General features: G+C 31.3%; 2 protein-coding genes across 3 annotated transcripts in view; one reads left to right on the forward strand and one right to left on the reverse strand.

The window, feature by feature from the left end:
• Positions 1-17,024, reverse strand: part of Adsl (adenylosuccinate lyase) — a 38,541-nt gene that overhangs the window by 2,564 nt on the left and 18,953 nt on the right. The window contains exons 2-5 of the mRNA XM_003705424.3: positions 3,129-3,332; positions 2,399-2,681; positions 2,136-2,287; positions 735-1,133 (exon numbers count right to left, since the gene is read on the reverse strand). Coding sequence (XP_003705472.2) covers positions 735-1,133; positions 2,136-2,287; positions 2,399-2,681; positions 3,129-3,332 — 1,038 coding nt within the window. The remainder of the gene's footprint in view (positions 1-734; positions 1,134-2,135; positions 2,288-2,398; positions 2,682-3,128; positions 3,333-17,024) is intronic.
• Ssk (smooth septate junction protein snakeskin) lies at positions 4,555-12,024 on the forward strand. 2 transcript variants are annotated; one of them, XM_076534795.1, is made up of 8 exons: positions 7,972-9,327; positions 9,388-9,546; positions 10,045-10,158; positions 10,240-10,653; positions 10,713-10,874; positions 11,126-11,241; positions 11,590-11,727; positions 11,784-12,024. In XM_076534795.1, exons 4-7 carry the CDS (start codon positions 10,564-10,566, stop codon positions 11,705-11,707), a joined length of 486 nt encoding a protein of 161 aa, XP_076390910.1. In that variant the 5' UTR covers positions 7,972-9,327; positions 9,388-9,546; positions 10,045-10,158; positions 10,240-10,563; the 3' UTR covers positions 11,708-11,727; positions 11,784-12,024. The 2 variants fall into 2 exon arrangements, with proteins under 2 accessions (XP_003705473.1, XP_076390910.1); XM_003705425.3 differs by lacking the exons at positions 10,713-10,874; positions 11,126-11,241; positions 11,590-11,727; positions 11,784-12,024 and adding exons at positions 4,555-4,712; positions 6,830-7,039; positions 7,639-7,758 and having other exon boundaries at positions 7,866-9,327; positions 10,240-10,389.

Below are 17,024 nucleotides of genomic sequence, written 5' to 3' on the forward strand. Positions count from 1 at the left end.
CGTGTGGATATTTGATACTTGGATATCTGACGCGTGAATACCTAATGCGTGGATGTCTGAGCGTGGATATCTAATGCGTGATAATCTTATGTGTGGATATCTAATGCGTAATAATGTCAGAGGGGAATATCTAACAAGTGGATTTCTAACGCGTGGATATCGGACGCGTGGATATCTGACGCGTGGATATCTGACGCGTGGATATTTGACACTTGGATATCTAACGCGTGAATACCTAATGCGTGGTAATCTTATGTGAGGATGTCTCACGTGTGGATATCTAATGCGTAATAATGTCAGAGAAGAATATCTAACAAGTGGATTTCTAACGCGTGGATATCTGACGCGTGGATATCTGACGCGTGGATATCTGACGCGTGGATATTTGACACTTGGATATTTAACGCGTAAATAACTAATGCGTGGATATCTAATGCGTGGTAATCTTATGTGAGGATATCTGACGTGTGGATATCTAATGCGTAGTAATCTAACGCGAGAATATCTAATGCGTAATAATCTAGCGAGTGGATATCTAATGCGTCAGTACACATACAATACCTAGTAATCTAATACATGCATATCTAACATGTAGATATCAAACCCATTTTAATTTAACGCATAGACATCTACTCGTGCAAATACCTAACACACATGAATCTCCCTAGCAATAATCAGCTTCTAATAATCTTCCTAACAATCATCTTTTAATAATCTTCCTACTAAAAAATCACCTGTCTGTCGCCTCCGGCCTTTACCATAGCCATGATAATATTTTCTGCGGTCATGAAAGGTAATTCTTGAGCGACATGTCTAGCAATGACACTTGGATATACAACCAAACCCTCAGTGATATTTTGGAGTGTCATTAATATAACATCGGCTGACAAGAACGCTTCTGACAAAGTGATTCTTCTGATCGCTGAGTCGTCCAGAGTTCTTTCCATCCACTGAGTAGCAGCCGTTTGTAAAGCATTGTTAGCTAGTGTCATTAGGTGTCGTGCTATACTGCAGCAACGTTCAGAACGCATCGGGTTTCTTTTATATGGCATCGCGCTGGAGCCAATCTGGGTGCTTTCGAACGGTTCTTCTATTTCCTTCATGTTTGCTAGGAGTCTGATGTCGCTGCATATCTGGAAGAGAAGAAGATGAAGATTGTAGATTGAAGATGAAATTTAAAGATGAAGTTTAAAGATGGAGTTTGAAGGTGAAGTTTGAAGATGAAGTTTGAAGATGAAGTTTAAAGATGTAGTTTAAAGATGAAGTTTAAAGATGAAGTTTAAAGATGAAGTTTAAAGATGTAGTTTAAAGATGGAGTTTGAAGATGAAGTTTGAAGATGAAGTTTGAAGATGAAGTTTGAAGGTAAAGTTTGAGGTGAAGTTTGAAGATGAAGTTCGAAGATGAAGTTTGAAGATGAAGTTTGAAGATGATGATGAAGATTGAAGGTTAAAGATGAAGATTGAAGATTGAAGGTTGAAGATGAAGATGAAGATTGAAGGTTGAAGATTGAAGGTTGAAGATGAAGATTAAAGGTTGAAGATGAAGATTGAAGGTTGAAGATGAAGATTGAAGGTTGAAGATGAAGATTGAAGGTTGAAGATGAAGATGAAGATTGAAGGTTGAAGATGAAGATGAAGATTGAAGGTTGAAGATGAAGATGAAGATTGAAGGTTGAAGATGAAGATGAAGATTGAAGGTTGAAGATGAAGATGAAGATTGAAGGTTGAAGATTGAAGGTTGAAGATTGAAGGTTGAAGATTGAAGGTTGAAGATTGAAGGTTGAAGGTTGAAGATGAAGATGAAGATGAAGATTGAAGGTTGAAGATTGAAGGTTGAAGATGAAGATGAAGATGAAGATGAAGATTGAAGGTTGAAGATGAAGATGAAGATTGAAGGTTGAAGATGAAGATGAAGATTGAAGGTTGAAGATGAAGATGAAGATGAAGATTGAAGGTTGAAGATGAAGATGAAGATGAAGATGAAGATTGAAGGTTGAAGATGAAGATGAAGATTGAAGGTTGAAGATGAAGATGAAAATAAAAAAATACAGTATGTAATTTATATAACATTAATAAACAATTTAACAGTAACATATAATTTACATAACAAATTAAGCCGATAAAAATATATTTACTTTATGAACAGAAGAGCCCAAAGAACTCAGAACATTTAAACATTCAACATCGACTTTCCTGCTGTAGGTCTGTCCAGTTACAGGATAGTGCTTCTCAAAGCCGGCCATCTTGGTTACCAACCGATCCAACTGTTTCACTTTTTCCCCGTCACCTACAAAAGAACATAATCAGAAACTATTCCAACAAACTAATGTTTTCTCTATTAAAACAATTTTAACTCTTATGCCGACTAATAACAAAATAAATGAAATTCGAGTCTCACCATTGAACAACTGAAGGAACGAAGCCTGCGTACCAGTGGTTCCTTTCACACCTCGAAACTTCAGATCATCCCGAGCACGACGAATTGCTCTTTCGTCCATCAGAAGATCATGTAACCACAATGTAGCTCGTTTACCGACCGTGGTAAGTTGAGCTGGTTGAAGATGAGTGAATCCTAACGTCGGTAAATTGCTGTACTCTTTGGCGAACTTTGCGAGGCGCGACAGCACGTTCGCTAGTTTTGGTAGGAGTATGTCGAATCCTTGTCGTAGGATGATCAGGTCCTTTGGGAAGAAATGTGAAGGTCAATGTTTTATATGCAGGATGTTTTGCTGTAGAGAAGTTAATAACTTGCAAATATTCAAAGTTTTAGGTACTTTTAGGGTTGATGAATTGATGAGGTTTTCAAGGTTGATGAATTGACTTCAAGGATTTTTTATGGACTCAACGATGCTTTATGGATCTAAGGATTTTTTAGAACTTAAAGGTTTAAGCATTCAAGGATTTTTTAGCACTTAAGAATACTTTAAGGATTTAATGACACTTTAAGAACTTTTCGAAAGTTTTCCAAATTACTGGAGACTTCAAGAATTTTTCACATCAGTAAAGAATTCTTCATCTTCAAAGAATAATGGAGTTCTCAGATTTTTCGAATCAGTCAAGGACTCCTGAAATATTCCTTGAATTCCTTTAGTTATAAATGTCATAAGTATAGTAAGTTTTGAAATTACCGTGTTATCACCAACGTAGCAACTAGTAGCCCCCAAATGAATAATGGGCGCCGCTTTCGGGCACTGATTGGCGAAAACATGAACGTGAGCCATCACATCGTGTCTCGTTGCCTTCTCTTCTTTCGCGGCAGCCTCGAAGTCGATGTCGTTGATATGGGCCTCCATTTCGGCTATTTGTTCCGGAGTGATAGCCAATCCAAGCTCCTAAAATTATTTATAAGAAAACCCCTTTCTTCATCTATTTTGTAAATTGACGGGATAGAAGAAATTAATTGCAAAGGTTACATAAAATAATTCATAAAAAATGAAAACCACATGCTTCTGTTATAATACATTCTATTGAAAACCATTTCTTCGTTTATTTTGATAATTGACGGGGTAGAAGAAATTAATTGCAAAGGTTACATAAAATAATTTATAAAAAATGAAGACCACATGCTTCTGTTATAATACATTCTATTGAAAACCATTTCTTCGTTTATTTTGATAATTGATGGGTAAAAGACATTCAGTAAAAAAGATTAAATAAGATAATTTATAATAAATGAAAACCACATGCTACTCGTTATACTACTCGTTATAATACATTTTATCGAAAACCATTTCTTCATCTATTTTGTAAATTGATGGGTAAAAGACATTCAGTAAAAAAGATTAAATAAGATAATTTATAATAAATGAAAACCACATGCAACTCGTTATAATACATTTTATTGAAAACCATTTCTTCATCTATTTTGTAAATTGATGGGTAAAAGACATTCAGTAGAAAAGATTAAATAAGATAATTTATAATAAATGAAAACTACATGCACTTGTTGCAATACATTTTATTAAAAACCATTTCTTCGTTTATTTTAATAATTGATGGGTAAAAGACATTAAATGCAGAGGGTTAAATAAAATAATATGTAATAAATGAAAATATCACATGCTCCCTGTTGCAATACATTTTATTAAAAATTTTCTCCTTCTTTTCCTTTTCTTCATCTATTTTGTAAATTGATGAGTAAAAGAAATTAAGTAGCAAGGTTAAATAAAATAATTTGTAATAAATGAAAATATCACATGCTCCCTGTTGCAATACATTTTATTAAAAATTTTCTTCTTCTTTTCCTTTTCTTCATCTATTCTGTAAATTGTTAGGTAAAAGAAATTAAGTAGCAAGGTTAAATAAAATAATTTGTAATAAATGAAAACCACACGCTGGCCCTCACAACACATTTTATTAAAAATTATCTTCGTTTCTTCTTTTTCTTCACTCATTTCGTAAATTGATGAGTAAAAGAAATTAAGCAAAGGGTAAAATGACAATAAACGTTATATTTCGAGATCCAACGAACATTATCGTAAGAGATAATGTGGTATGAATGTGCAGGTGCCTTTCTACACGCCTTATCCCTCTTTCGACGTACGCTCTATCATCTGATTAGATAAAGAGGGCTTGGTGCTGGGTCAAAAGCATCTAACGCGATGTGAAACTCATTTTGTTCACCTGTTTTACATCGTCGAGTATTCGCGTGCAAGAAAATCATGGTGTCTCTGGAGACTATCGCGAGTATAGTGATCAAAGTTCTGAAGCTGGTGAGACCGCGTTATTTTGTGGAAATTGTGCGGTAGATGTTGAGTCATTCGGGTGGACATGTGTGGATGAATATTGCGTGAATATCAAGTTTATTTGTATTTATACGTTCTAGGATTTTATTTAGTATTTTGAGTTATTTTAGCATATGACGTTTTTGTAGTTTAAATTATTTAACTATATGACGTTTTGGTATTTTTAATAATTCAAATATATGACGTTTTAGTATTTTAAAATTTCATCTAGTATTTCAATAATTTAAGTATACGACGTTTTGGTATTTTTAATAATTCAAGTATATGACATTTTGGTATTTTTAATAATTCAAGTATATGACGTTTTAGTATTTTAAAATTTCATCTAGTATTTCAAGTAATTTAAGTATACGACGTTTTGGTATTTTTAATAATTTAAGTATATGGCGTTTTAGTATTTTAAAATTTCATCTAGTATTTCAAGTAATTTAAGTATACGACGTTTTGGTATTTTTAATAATTTAAGTACATGATGTTTTAGTATTTTAAAATTTCATCTAGTATTTCAAGTAATTTATGTATACGACGTTTTGGTATTTTTAATAATTCAAGTATATGACATTTTGGTATTTTTAATAATTCAAGTATATGACGTTTTAGTATTTTAAAATTTCATCTAGTATTTCAAGTAATTTAAGTATACGACGTTTTGGTATTTTAAATAATTTAAGTATATGTTTTAGTATTTTAAATAATTTAAGCTTATAACATTTTGGTATTTTAAATAATTTTAATGGGCGGAATTTTAGTATTTTTATGTATTTAGATATTTTTTTAGGGTGTTTTTATTTTGGAGGGAAATCAGCTTCTTCAAGTTTTATTAAAAGTTGTTGCATTGTAATCAATATTGCAATTTTATTATAAAAAAAGATCTATTTCTTCAGAATTTAAAGAATAACCCAAAGAATTTAATAAAAATTATATTTTACATTCTAAGTAATATTACATTCTATTATGAAAGAAATCTACTTCTTCAGAATTTAAAGAATAACCCAAAGAATTTAATAAAAATTATATTTTACATTCTAAGTAATATTACATTATACTATGAAAAAAATCTATTTCTTCAGAATTTAAAGAATAACCCAAAGAATTTAATAAAAATTATATTTCACATTCTAAGTAATACTACATTATACTATGAAAGAAATCTACTTCTTCAGAATTTAAAGAATAACTTAAAGAATTTATTAAAACATAATTTTGTAAACTATTTTATTATTTATTTTAATAAAATATAATTTTGTTAAATTACATTGATTACATAGATTAATGTCGTGTTTGCAAAAAGAAATTGTTTACGCCAAAACTATTTTTGTCTACAGTTATCTTACAAAGATAGGTGGATTAGATGTATAGTAGCCATTGATGTATATTATCATTAGATGTTTATATCGAGATACAAGAAATTTTGCTGGAATTTAATATGAAAGTTTCATAAAGATTTATCGTCAAGTTATTAACGTCGGATTTATTAATTAATGGTAGATGTATCACCATAATCGTACTCATTCAAGAAATATTTATACGCGGTTCCATGATTCATTTCGTTCTTTATCGTCGAACGATAAGAAACCCTGTTTGCAGTGCGATATGACACCCTTTTTATGTGTCATAGATGTGGTATTAATTTTTACTAGGAATAATTCTCTTTTGGTTAAGAAAACTAAGGTTTTTGATTGAGAAATTCAGAATTATTCAATTTTATTTTATTGAAGAATTTGGGAAATTTATCTTAAATGTGTTATATGAATCATGTCAGTAATTGTCAATATGTAGTCAATTTCTGAATTTAAGAACTTGCAGTTTTCACAAATGTATTTCTGAATTTTCAAAATTTGATAATTGAAAATTTCTGCGTTGTCAAAATTTGGTAATCGAAAATTTCTGAACTGTTAACATTTGATAATTGAAAATTTCTGAGTTGTAAAACTTTGGTAATCGAAAATTTCTGTATTGTCAAAATTTGGTAATCGAAAATTTCTAAATTCAGAAATTCAACTACTGAAAAATTTCAAATAGAATGTTCAAATGTTAACAAGTATTGTATAGTAATCTTTTATTGACGTCAATTGTCCTTTCAGGTAATTAATCTCATAATCCTGATCCTGTACCGAACAGGATACAAGGATGGAGAGTTTCTGGGTGTCGGTGGCACGTGGAATTTGAACGAAGATAAAAATCCAGATGCAGAAATCGTGGCTTCTGGTGTTCTCGTGGGCTTCTTCATATACACCAGTGTTGTACTCATCACTTACTGTTTTGGGAGCACCAATCACAAAAAGACCCTTGTTGTAAGAATTTTAAATTCTGGCAAAATTTAAAAAATCTAATAATGATCAAGGTTAAAAAAAAAATTGAAAAATTTGATGCTGATCAAGATTTAAAAAAAATCAAGAAATCTAATAATGATTAAGATCAAACAAAATTTGAAAAATCTAATAATGATCGAGCTAAAAAAAAAATAAAAAATAATCTAATAATGATTATGGTAAAAAAAAATAAAAAATCTAATAATGATCAAGATTAAAAAAAAATTGAAAAATCTAATAATGATCAAGCTAAAAAAAAATAAAAAATAATCTAATAATGATTATGGTAAAAAAAATCTAATAATGATCAAGATTAAAAAAAAATAAAAAATCTAATAATGATCAAGATAAAAAAAAATTAACAAATCTACTAATAACGAAACTGAAGAAATCTAATTGAGAAAATTGAAAAAATTTAATAATGAGTTTGAAGAAATCTAATAACAAAAATTGAAAAAAATTTAATAATGAGTTTGAAGAAATCTAATAACAAAAATTGAAAAAAATTGAATAATGAGTTTGAAGAAAATTAATATACAATACTATCGATTATATCACTAATTATTTATTATATATTTTAGGAAATCCTGATGAATTTTGTTGGAACCTTCATGTTCATCGCAGTAGGAGGAACAGCCCTCCATTACTGGAACGGTTATCAACCAGAAAACAAGTACGACACGGTTGTCCAAGAACGACAGGTAATTACCAATACCAATAAATCACTAATCAATAGAATTTATGATCCGGATAAAATTGATCGCTGCTCGTATTGAACATTATATAACTGACCGCTTTTTATTCGCAGGTTGGCTTAGCTGTTGGATCCCTCTGCGTCATCGAAGGCTCCGCGTACCTCGTTGATTTAATACTTAGTTTTCTACATTTTGCGAAAAATCGAGATGAAATGTTCGACTAAATTTGATGTATATAAAATTGTTCATTGTATCATCATAGAGCAATCTTCACGAAGAGCAAGAATAATCAGAACCTTTCTTAGAGTGGAATTAGAACATTCATACAACATGTTTTTTAGGTATTAAGTTTTTGGAATTAGTTTTAGGTTAAGTTTAGGAAGACAGGTTCATTTTGAAATTAAAAAGAGAGGTTCGTTTTTAATGTAAATTTGAAAAGACAGGTTCATTTTAAAATTGAAAAGACAGGTTCACTTTAAAATTTAAAAAGACGAATTTATTTTTAATGTAAAATTAAAAAGACAAGTTTATATTAAATTTGAAAAGACAAATTCATTTTTAATGTAAAATTGAAAGGACAGTTTAATATTGAATTTGAAAAAACAAGTTCATTTTTAATTTGAAAAGTCAGGTTCATTTTTAATGTAACATTGAAAAAATTCATTTTAAAATTGAAAAGTCAGGTTCATTTTTAATGTAACATTGAAAAAATTCATTTTAAAATTGAAAAGTCAGGTTCATTTTTAATGTAAAATTGAAAAGACATGTTCACTTTCAATTTGAAAAGGTAAATTCATTTTTAATGTAAAATAAAAAAGACAAGTTTATATTAAATTTGAAAAGACAAATTCATTTTTAATGTAAAATTGAAAGGACAGTTTAATATTGAATTTGAAAAAACAAGTTCATTTTTAATTTAAAAAGTCAGGTTCATTTTTGATGTAACATTGAAAAAATTCATTTTAAAATTGAAAAGTCAGGTTCATTTTTAATGTAAAATTGAAAAGACATGTTCATTTTAAATTTAAGAAAAACAGATTCATTTTTAATATAAAATTGCACAAGTATACATCAACGAGTTAAAGACAGCATCAAGAATGTGCAACTTCACTTTGCACTTTAATTGTAAACTATATTTACGCACAAACTAAATGTAGTATTATTTAATTTTTATATTTTCTTACATCGATATACAAATTTACTATATGCAATAACATAAAGTTATTTCATAAAGTTACATAATAACATCTTTAAAGTTTCATAATAAAGTTACATTGTAACATCGAGTTTACAAAATAAATATTTTGTCAACGTAATTACTGTACCAAACTCGAATGTAACGAAATCGAAAATGAAATAAAAAATAAAAACCAAAAATTGTTAAAAAATTAAGAATTGTTCAAAAGTCAATTACACAAAAGAGAATATCAGATGTAACCTAAGTTGCCTTCGATTTTAATCGATATACACCTACCTTCAAATACTTATTTTCGCAAATGCAGTCTGACAAACATGTTCTCACAAATAAAACGACTCTTCAAGGACTTCAGTTTCCTCGTGAAAGTTTTCGAATTGGTAAAAACAGACTATAACAAAATATTTTCGAGATCCGATAAAAACTTGTTGATGATTTAGCTGATAGCGTGTGTCTGCCTGCGCGAGCTGTCCAAATTCAATGAGTACCTGATTCCAAAATGGTTGTGGATTATTTACTGCATCGATTCGTTCACGTACGCGATCGTGTACTTTTGTATCGCGTTGACGCACGTGTTTGAGCAACCACGAAAATTATCAGTCAGTCCCACAAGATTTTTATTGATAAAATAGATAAGTAAAACTGTAGTCGTTTAAACCCATCACTAGGTAGTGATGGGTCAATCCGAATTGATCACTTTGGACGTCTATCTACGATTTTGCTCTAATTAAAATATGTTGTAGTCCATGCAAAATTAGAGGGGGTTTAAGTCATCATTTTTCCGGTTTCGAATTTGTTAAAAAATAACAAGCCTTCAAAGTTTGCAATTTTTGCGTAAAATAGACTTCACTTACGAATTTTTTTTTCGGAAACTACTCAACCGATTTGGCTAAATTCTTGTTTGTTTTATTCACAAAGGATTGGGCTATTTTAAAATATTTTTTTTAATTCCATAAATTTGTTATGAAATATCGAAAAATTTAAACGAATTCTTTTTTTGCGTTTTTTTTTCAATGAGGGGCGTAAGGGTTTAAGTTTAAAAAATAATTTCTCACCACATTTTTGTGAATATTTATAGGAATTCACGTACTTTTCAGTGGGGGTGATTCTCAACTTCATCGGCGGAGTCGCAGGAATCGAGAGAGGACGAAACGAATATTTGGACACTTCCGAAAATCGGAGCGAGTTGAAAATTGGCTTACTGCTACTAGGTGCTTGATCAATAAAACCACTGACTGACTACTGACTGAACCACTGACTACAAAAATTAATTCTGCTTCTACCACTTTCAGCCAATTTTATCGGGCTCTTTCTGGAAGTTGCGTACATGATCTACAGTGAACGTAAATCGACACGGAAACCGAATCGTACCAGTCTTTAAATATGTAAACATGTAACGCATTTGTACAATTATAATTTTATAAAATCATATATAAAAATAATATATGAAATTTTATATGCAAATAACATACGAAATCGTATGTGAAAATATGATCATTGCGCAGTTAAATCGATTGTTTGAATGTTCAGACGTATGATAATATTAAACAAAATATCGTCGTCAATTTCGTGAACGAATTATTTTTCATTTGAAGACAACAGTGTTATTTAAAGAAATGGGGAACATACCGATCCCTTTCACACATTTGAGAATAAATTCTTGGACGACTGAGAAGAAATTGTTAATATGGAAAACAGTGTCTATGGTTTGTTTTATGCACATGTATATTGTTCAACATTTTGTTTAAAATCAAACGCTTTTTAGGCTGCCTGTATAATTGGCAGTGTAATATATCTGCAACCACTAGAGCCATATTTCGAGATGCCATTTTTTGGGATTTTGGTACCTACGTTCATTACAGGGTACATTGTTATACATTCCTCAGACATTTACTTTCTGGTCATGGGAGAGGAATATATCTTTCTCGTGAGTAAGTGACAAAGTATAAAATATTATTTATATAACTTGTATTATTTAATATTAACACTAGATTAAAGGATCTCTTATTTTTATTAAGAAATTTTTGTAAAAATGTATGTCAACTTCTGTCAAGCTAAAGAATCAATGTCTTAGTTTCTCAGACATTCCCAATTTATTTATTTTTCCAATTTAAATATAAGTGACCGTAAAGCTAGTGTTAACAGAGGGAGAGATTTTAATTAATGATTCTCCTTAAGGAAACATGCTTCTCGGTGATTGGTGCAGTGGGTAACCTAGTGTGTAGCGGTTATCAATTTTACAAATGGATAACGTGGCTAGAGGACACCAGAGAGGATCCTAACGCGGATGACGAGTACGTTTAATTTTTAGTTATTTATTACTTTCATAAACTTTGAAGGTAATTTTGGTTGAACCATTCACTACCAAATGTAGTTTGTAGATTTTATTTGAAGCAAAATAAATTTTATCAAAGTATAATATTTAGTAATTTTTTGCTTGAACCATTGACTGCCAAATGTAGTTTGCAGATTTTGTTTGAAGGAAAACAGAGATTTTGACAAAATATATTTAGTTGTACATTCAAGTACTATAAGCTGGGTTTACAGTAATAAAAAAGACACTATAAAATAGTTGGTGGTGGACGGATTAAGGCGGTTACAATTATTAGCAAATAGTTGAAAATTATCTACTCGAATTTCAGTACTCCAGAAGTAATGCTGGCATTTGCACTCTTACTTCATTCTGTCTCTCTAATTGCCGTGATGATTCATCGTTTTCTTCATTGGCGTCAGTCGTTGAACACCGGATCTGGACATTGATCCACTTTTCCAAAAACCACGTAATATATCCTCTAAATAAAATTTTTATAAAATATGACCATAATTTTGTTCATAGTAAATGAAGAATTGAAGCTGCAAAAATGGGATCAAAATTTACAATATGATTTTCTCAAATCAGAAATACGATTAAAAGAATTAAATTGAAATCAAGGCAGATTAAATAAATGAATTGAAAGTAAAATAAAAAGATTTAAGTAAATTTAACGTCGAATTAAAAATATATAAATCAATTCAACATTGTATTAAAAATATGTGTATCAATTTAAAATAAAATAAAAATACTTTAATTCTGTTTAAAATTAAATGTAGTTATAGTGGGTTTAAAATTGAACATAAAATATTAGAATCAATTCAAAATTAAATACAGAAGGGAATATATAATGTGTAGAATAAGTAAGAAGAAAAATATAATACAATTGAAGCAAAGTTTTATGGAGTCGTCTTATAAGAAGAGCACGGTGTCCCATAAAGGGTCACAGCAACGTCCACGATATGCATCAATTAATCTACTTGACCTCCTAATTGCCTTGAATGACCGGCACAATCGTACACCCACGATCCGGATATATAATCCCTTTAATTACATACTCTCTCACTAATTTAACCCTTCTTAGACCTAATTTGACCAACAGGAGAAACGTGCTCCATAGTGACCTTTTTAACGCTGTAGTCATTTCTTAGAAATTTTCTATAAATAAACTAATCAATTTTTTCTGTTGCTGAGATTTTATTTTTGGGTTTATGAATTTTTTGAATTGTATATTTTGTAGCTTTGTAATTTGAGATTTGGGAATTTTTGAGGTGGAGAGATTAGGGTTTGGAGACTTAGGGGTTGGGGAATTTCGAGGTTTGGGAAGTTAGGGATTTGGGGATTTAGGGATTTGGAAATTTAGGAGTTGGAGAATTTAGAAATTTGAGGATTTAGGAATTTGGAGATTTAGGAGTTTAAGGATTTGAAAATTTAAGGATTTAAGGATTTGGAAATTTAGGGGTTGGAGAATTTAGGAATTTGGAAATTTAGAGAATTGGGAATTTAGAGAGTTGGGAAATTAGAGAGTTGGGAATTTAAAGAGTTGGGGACTTAGAGATTTGGGAATTTAGAGAGTTGGGAAATTAGAGAGCTGGGAATTTAGAGAGTTGGGAAATTAGAGAGCTGGGAATTTAAAGAGTTGGGGACTTAGAGATTTGGGAATTTAGAGAGTTGGGAAATTAGAAAGCTGGGAATTTAGAGAGTTGGGAAATTAGAGAGCTGGGAATTTAGAGAGTTGGGAATTTAGAGAGTTGGGAATTTAGAGAGTTGGGAAATTAGAGAGTTGGGAATTTAGAGAGTTGGGAAATTAGAGAGCTGGGAATTTAGAGAGCTGGAAATTTGAAGAGTTGGGAAATTAGAGAGCTGAGAATTTAGAGAGTTGGAAATTTGAAGAGTTGGGAAATTAGAGAGCTGGGAATTTAGAGAGTTGGAAATTAGAGAGCTGGGAATTTGAAGAATTGGGAAATTAGAGAGTTGGAAATTCGAAGAGTTGGGAAATTAGAGAGCTGGGAATTTAGAGAGTTGGAAATTTGAAGAGTTGGGAAATTAGGGAGCTGGGAATTTGAAGAATTGGGAAATTAGAGAGTTGGGAAATTAGAGAGTTGGGAATTTAGAGAGTTGGAAATTCGAAGAGTTGGGAAATTAGAAAGCTGGGAATTTAGAGAATTGTGGAACGTAGAGATTTGGAAAATTAGAAATTTGCAAATTTAGAAGTTTGAGAATTCAGAAATTTGGAAATGTAGAAATTCAGAAGTAACCAAAATTACCACCTTCCAATCTCAAAAATAAAATTTAGAAAATCCCACTTCTCTAAAATGTCCTCAAATTCCTCAACCTCGGAAGCAACCTTCCCAATCTCCCCAAAACCAAACAAAAATCTCTAGCTTCTAAAAATACCCACTCAAAGTATCAATAACAAAGCATTCAAACACGGAAATCATTGCACGTGGTTCAAGATCGACAGGAAGAAGGCATAATGATTGCGAACGAAGACCAAGCCACACCTACTGACCTACTGAACACGTGATCTCGTCCATAGACATGTTTGTACGACTCCGATCATCGTTGTGGTGATTATTCACACCTGTGCAACCGACTATGCACGGTACAATGTGCATGTGCATGTACTATACCCGATAACACTCCTGTAATAAAAGTAACAACGCATTAACTCTATTACGCAATTAGAAACACATAATCTGTTGCTAATACGAGTTATTTGGATCCTTCACAATCCAATACCTCGGTTATACAATTACTCATTCCTGTTTCTTGTGATATAAATTCTTTTTTGGAATCATATTTTCTTTCTAACATTTTTTAAATTTTTATTTTACTTAACATTTTTTTTTTTTTTTTGTAAAATTTACAAATTTTTTTTTTAGTGGGTTTTATTTATATTGTGGTGTGTGAAACATAGTTTGGTTACATATGGTAGTTTGTAATAATTTGTTTATGTGTATTGTTGTTATTTAATGTACTTGTATTTTCTTTATAACATTTTCAAAATCTTGTATATTTTATTTTATATTTTTTTTTTTGCAAAATTAACAAATTTTCTTTATAAATTTTATTTACATTGTGGTGCATGAAAGACACTTTGGTTACATGATGCATTTTGTAATAATTTATTTATATTTAGAGTTACTATTTAATGTACTTCTATCTACTGTTATTTAACGTACTTGTACACATGTACACACATGTTGGAATGTATCAGTAGAAATTAGCATGAAATATTAGTGGTTTCTCATCGATAAAGCCTGTACTATAATTAGAAATTCATGGTCGATGTTGGATATAAGAAAATAACTCGGGATCACGACTTGCACTCATTCCATATTTATAACATGGAAAATTATCTTTGTTAATATTTATTTCACTGCGCTTTTATCGTGTCATGGTCTGAGCCTAAGTTTCTAGTACAGATACACGTCGATTATTGTGCAGTGAACTTATGAAGTTTACTTTTAAGTGACCGTGGTATTATGGACATGTTAACTATCCACATATGTGATGTATCTATTAGAAGAACATATGTGATATGTGTATATGTGGTGATACTCGATAACATATTTTAGAACGCATTTATATAGACGTAGTAATATATCCAATTACATGTATAAATTATACACACGTAAATTCGTAATCAGTTGTATATGTGCATAGTATGTTGAGTATATCTGCTGGTCACATATGTGATATATGTGTTTAGAACCTGACATCATATGATACTTGATAACATATTATAGTATTCATTTAAATACACATACTAGTGTATTAAGATACATATATTATAAAAATAAGAATTACTTTCATATGTTCATTGTATGTTAAGTGTCCCTACTAGTCACATATGTGATATGTGTATCTAGAAGCTGATATCACATGGTAATACTTGATAACATATTTTAGTATGCATCTAAATACATATACTAGTGTATCCAAATACACATATTCTAAAAATCATAACCACTTTCACATGTCCATAGTATGTTAAGTGTCCCTACTAGTCACATATGTGATATGTGTATCTAGAACTTGACATCACATGGTAATACTTGACAACATATCTTAATATACATTCAAACAGACATACATATATACCCAAACACACATGTACTATAAATTCATAATCATTTTCACATGTCCATAGTATGTTAAGTGTCCCTACTAGCCACATATGTGATATGTGTATCTAGAACTTGACATCATATGGTAATACTTGACAACATATTTTACTATACATTCAAACAGACATACTAATACATTCAAATACACATGTACTATAAATTCATAATCATTTTCACATGTCCATAGTATGTTGAGTATCCCTACTAGCCACATATGTGATATGTGTATCTATATCCTGACATCACATGGTGATACTTGACAACATATCTTAGTATACATTCAAACAAATATACTAATACATCCAAACACACATGTACTATAAATTCATAATCACTTGTATATATCCATACTATGTGACCATCCTTACTAATCACATATGTGATGTATCTAAAACCTCACATCATACACCGATACTCGACAACAAATTTCATTACGCATCTAAATGCAGGTATTCTTATAATCAACCACACACAATTCTTCGAATACACACACGTATACTCAAAGAATGATATGAGTCACAGCACATTTACGAAGCTTCCGTTTATTCAAGAAAAACGTACATGTTGCGTATGAAAGTCGATACGTCGCACAAAATGAAGGAAAAAGGAACGATAGAGGAATCGTTTCGCAATGTTGCTCAATGGTAACACGATTCAAGGGGACCCGAACATTCGTGCATACGTACTGAAATGGCGGCCGCCCTACGTGCTCCCGAAGCTTTTTGCACGTGCACGTATCCGCAATAGCTACGTGTAAATTATACAGCGTGTGAATCACGTGAAGTCGAACACGGTCCGATGCCTGCTTTCGTGACGCACCACCCACAACACGTGCTCGCGAATTAAATACTGCAGTCACCTCGCCCTTCGTCGCCGAACTCTGATTACATCTGAATAATGCGGTTGGATGCCGTGTAGATTGCCCTTAACTAAGGTTAAATGGGGAACTGTTTTTTCTTTTGCGCGGCAAATTTTTGAATCTTTGGGAAAAGGGTGGGGATTTGGGGATTTTGGGGTGGAGGAGGTGAGAATTTGGGGATTTGGGGATGAAGGAGTTGAGAATTTAGGAATTTGGGATTTTGGGATTTGGTAAGAGAGAATTTAGGAATTTGGAAGTTTGGGGATTTGAGTTTTGTATATTTAGGGATATAGGAAGTTAGGAATGTAACATAGGGATTTGGAGAGTTGAGAATTTAAAGAGTTGGAGATTTAAACAGATGGGAATTTAGAGAGTTGGGAATTTAGAGAGTTGGGAATTAAGAGAGTTGGGAAATTAGAGAGCTTGAAATTTAGAGAGTTGGGAATTTAGAGGGTTGGGAATTTAGAGGGTTGGGAATTTAGAGAGTTGGGAACTTAGAGAGTTGGGAATTTAGAGAGTTGGGAATTTGGAGAGTTGGGAACTTAGAGAGTTGGGAATTTAGAGAGTTGAGGACTTACAGAGTTGGGAATTTAGAGAGTTGGGAATTTGGAGAGTTGGGAATTTGGAGAGTTGGGGATTTGGAGAGTTGGGAATTTAGAGAGTTGGGAATTTGGAGAGTTGGGAACTTAGAGAGTTGGGAATTTAGAGAGTTGGGGACTTACAGAGTTGGGAATTTAGAGAGTTGGGAATTTGGAGAGTTGGGGATTTGGAGAG

Source organism: Megachile rotundata, chromosome 8 (genome assembly GCF_050947335.1).
Source record: "Megachile rotundata isolate GNS110a chromosome 8, iyMegRotu1, whole genome shotgun sequence".
Lineage (NCBI taxonomy): Eukaryota > Metazoa > Arthropoda > Insecta > Hymenoptera > Megachilidae > Megachile > Megachile rotundata.

Coding starts and splice junctions, on each gene's coding strand:
- Ssk (XM_003705425.3), top strand. CDS start 4,662: ATGGTGTCTCTGGAGACTATCGCGAGTATAGTGATCAAAGTTCTGAAG. Junction 4,713..6,829: donor TGATCAAAGTTCTGAAGCTG/GTGAGACCGCGT, acceptor TTGTCCTTTCAG/GTAATTAATCTCATAATCCT. Junction 7,040..7,638: donor ATCACAAAAAGACCCTTGTT/GTAAGAATTTTA, acceptor TATATATTTTAG/GAAATCCTGATGAATTTTGT.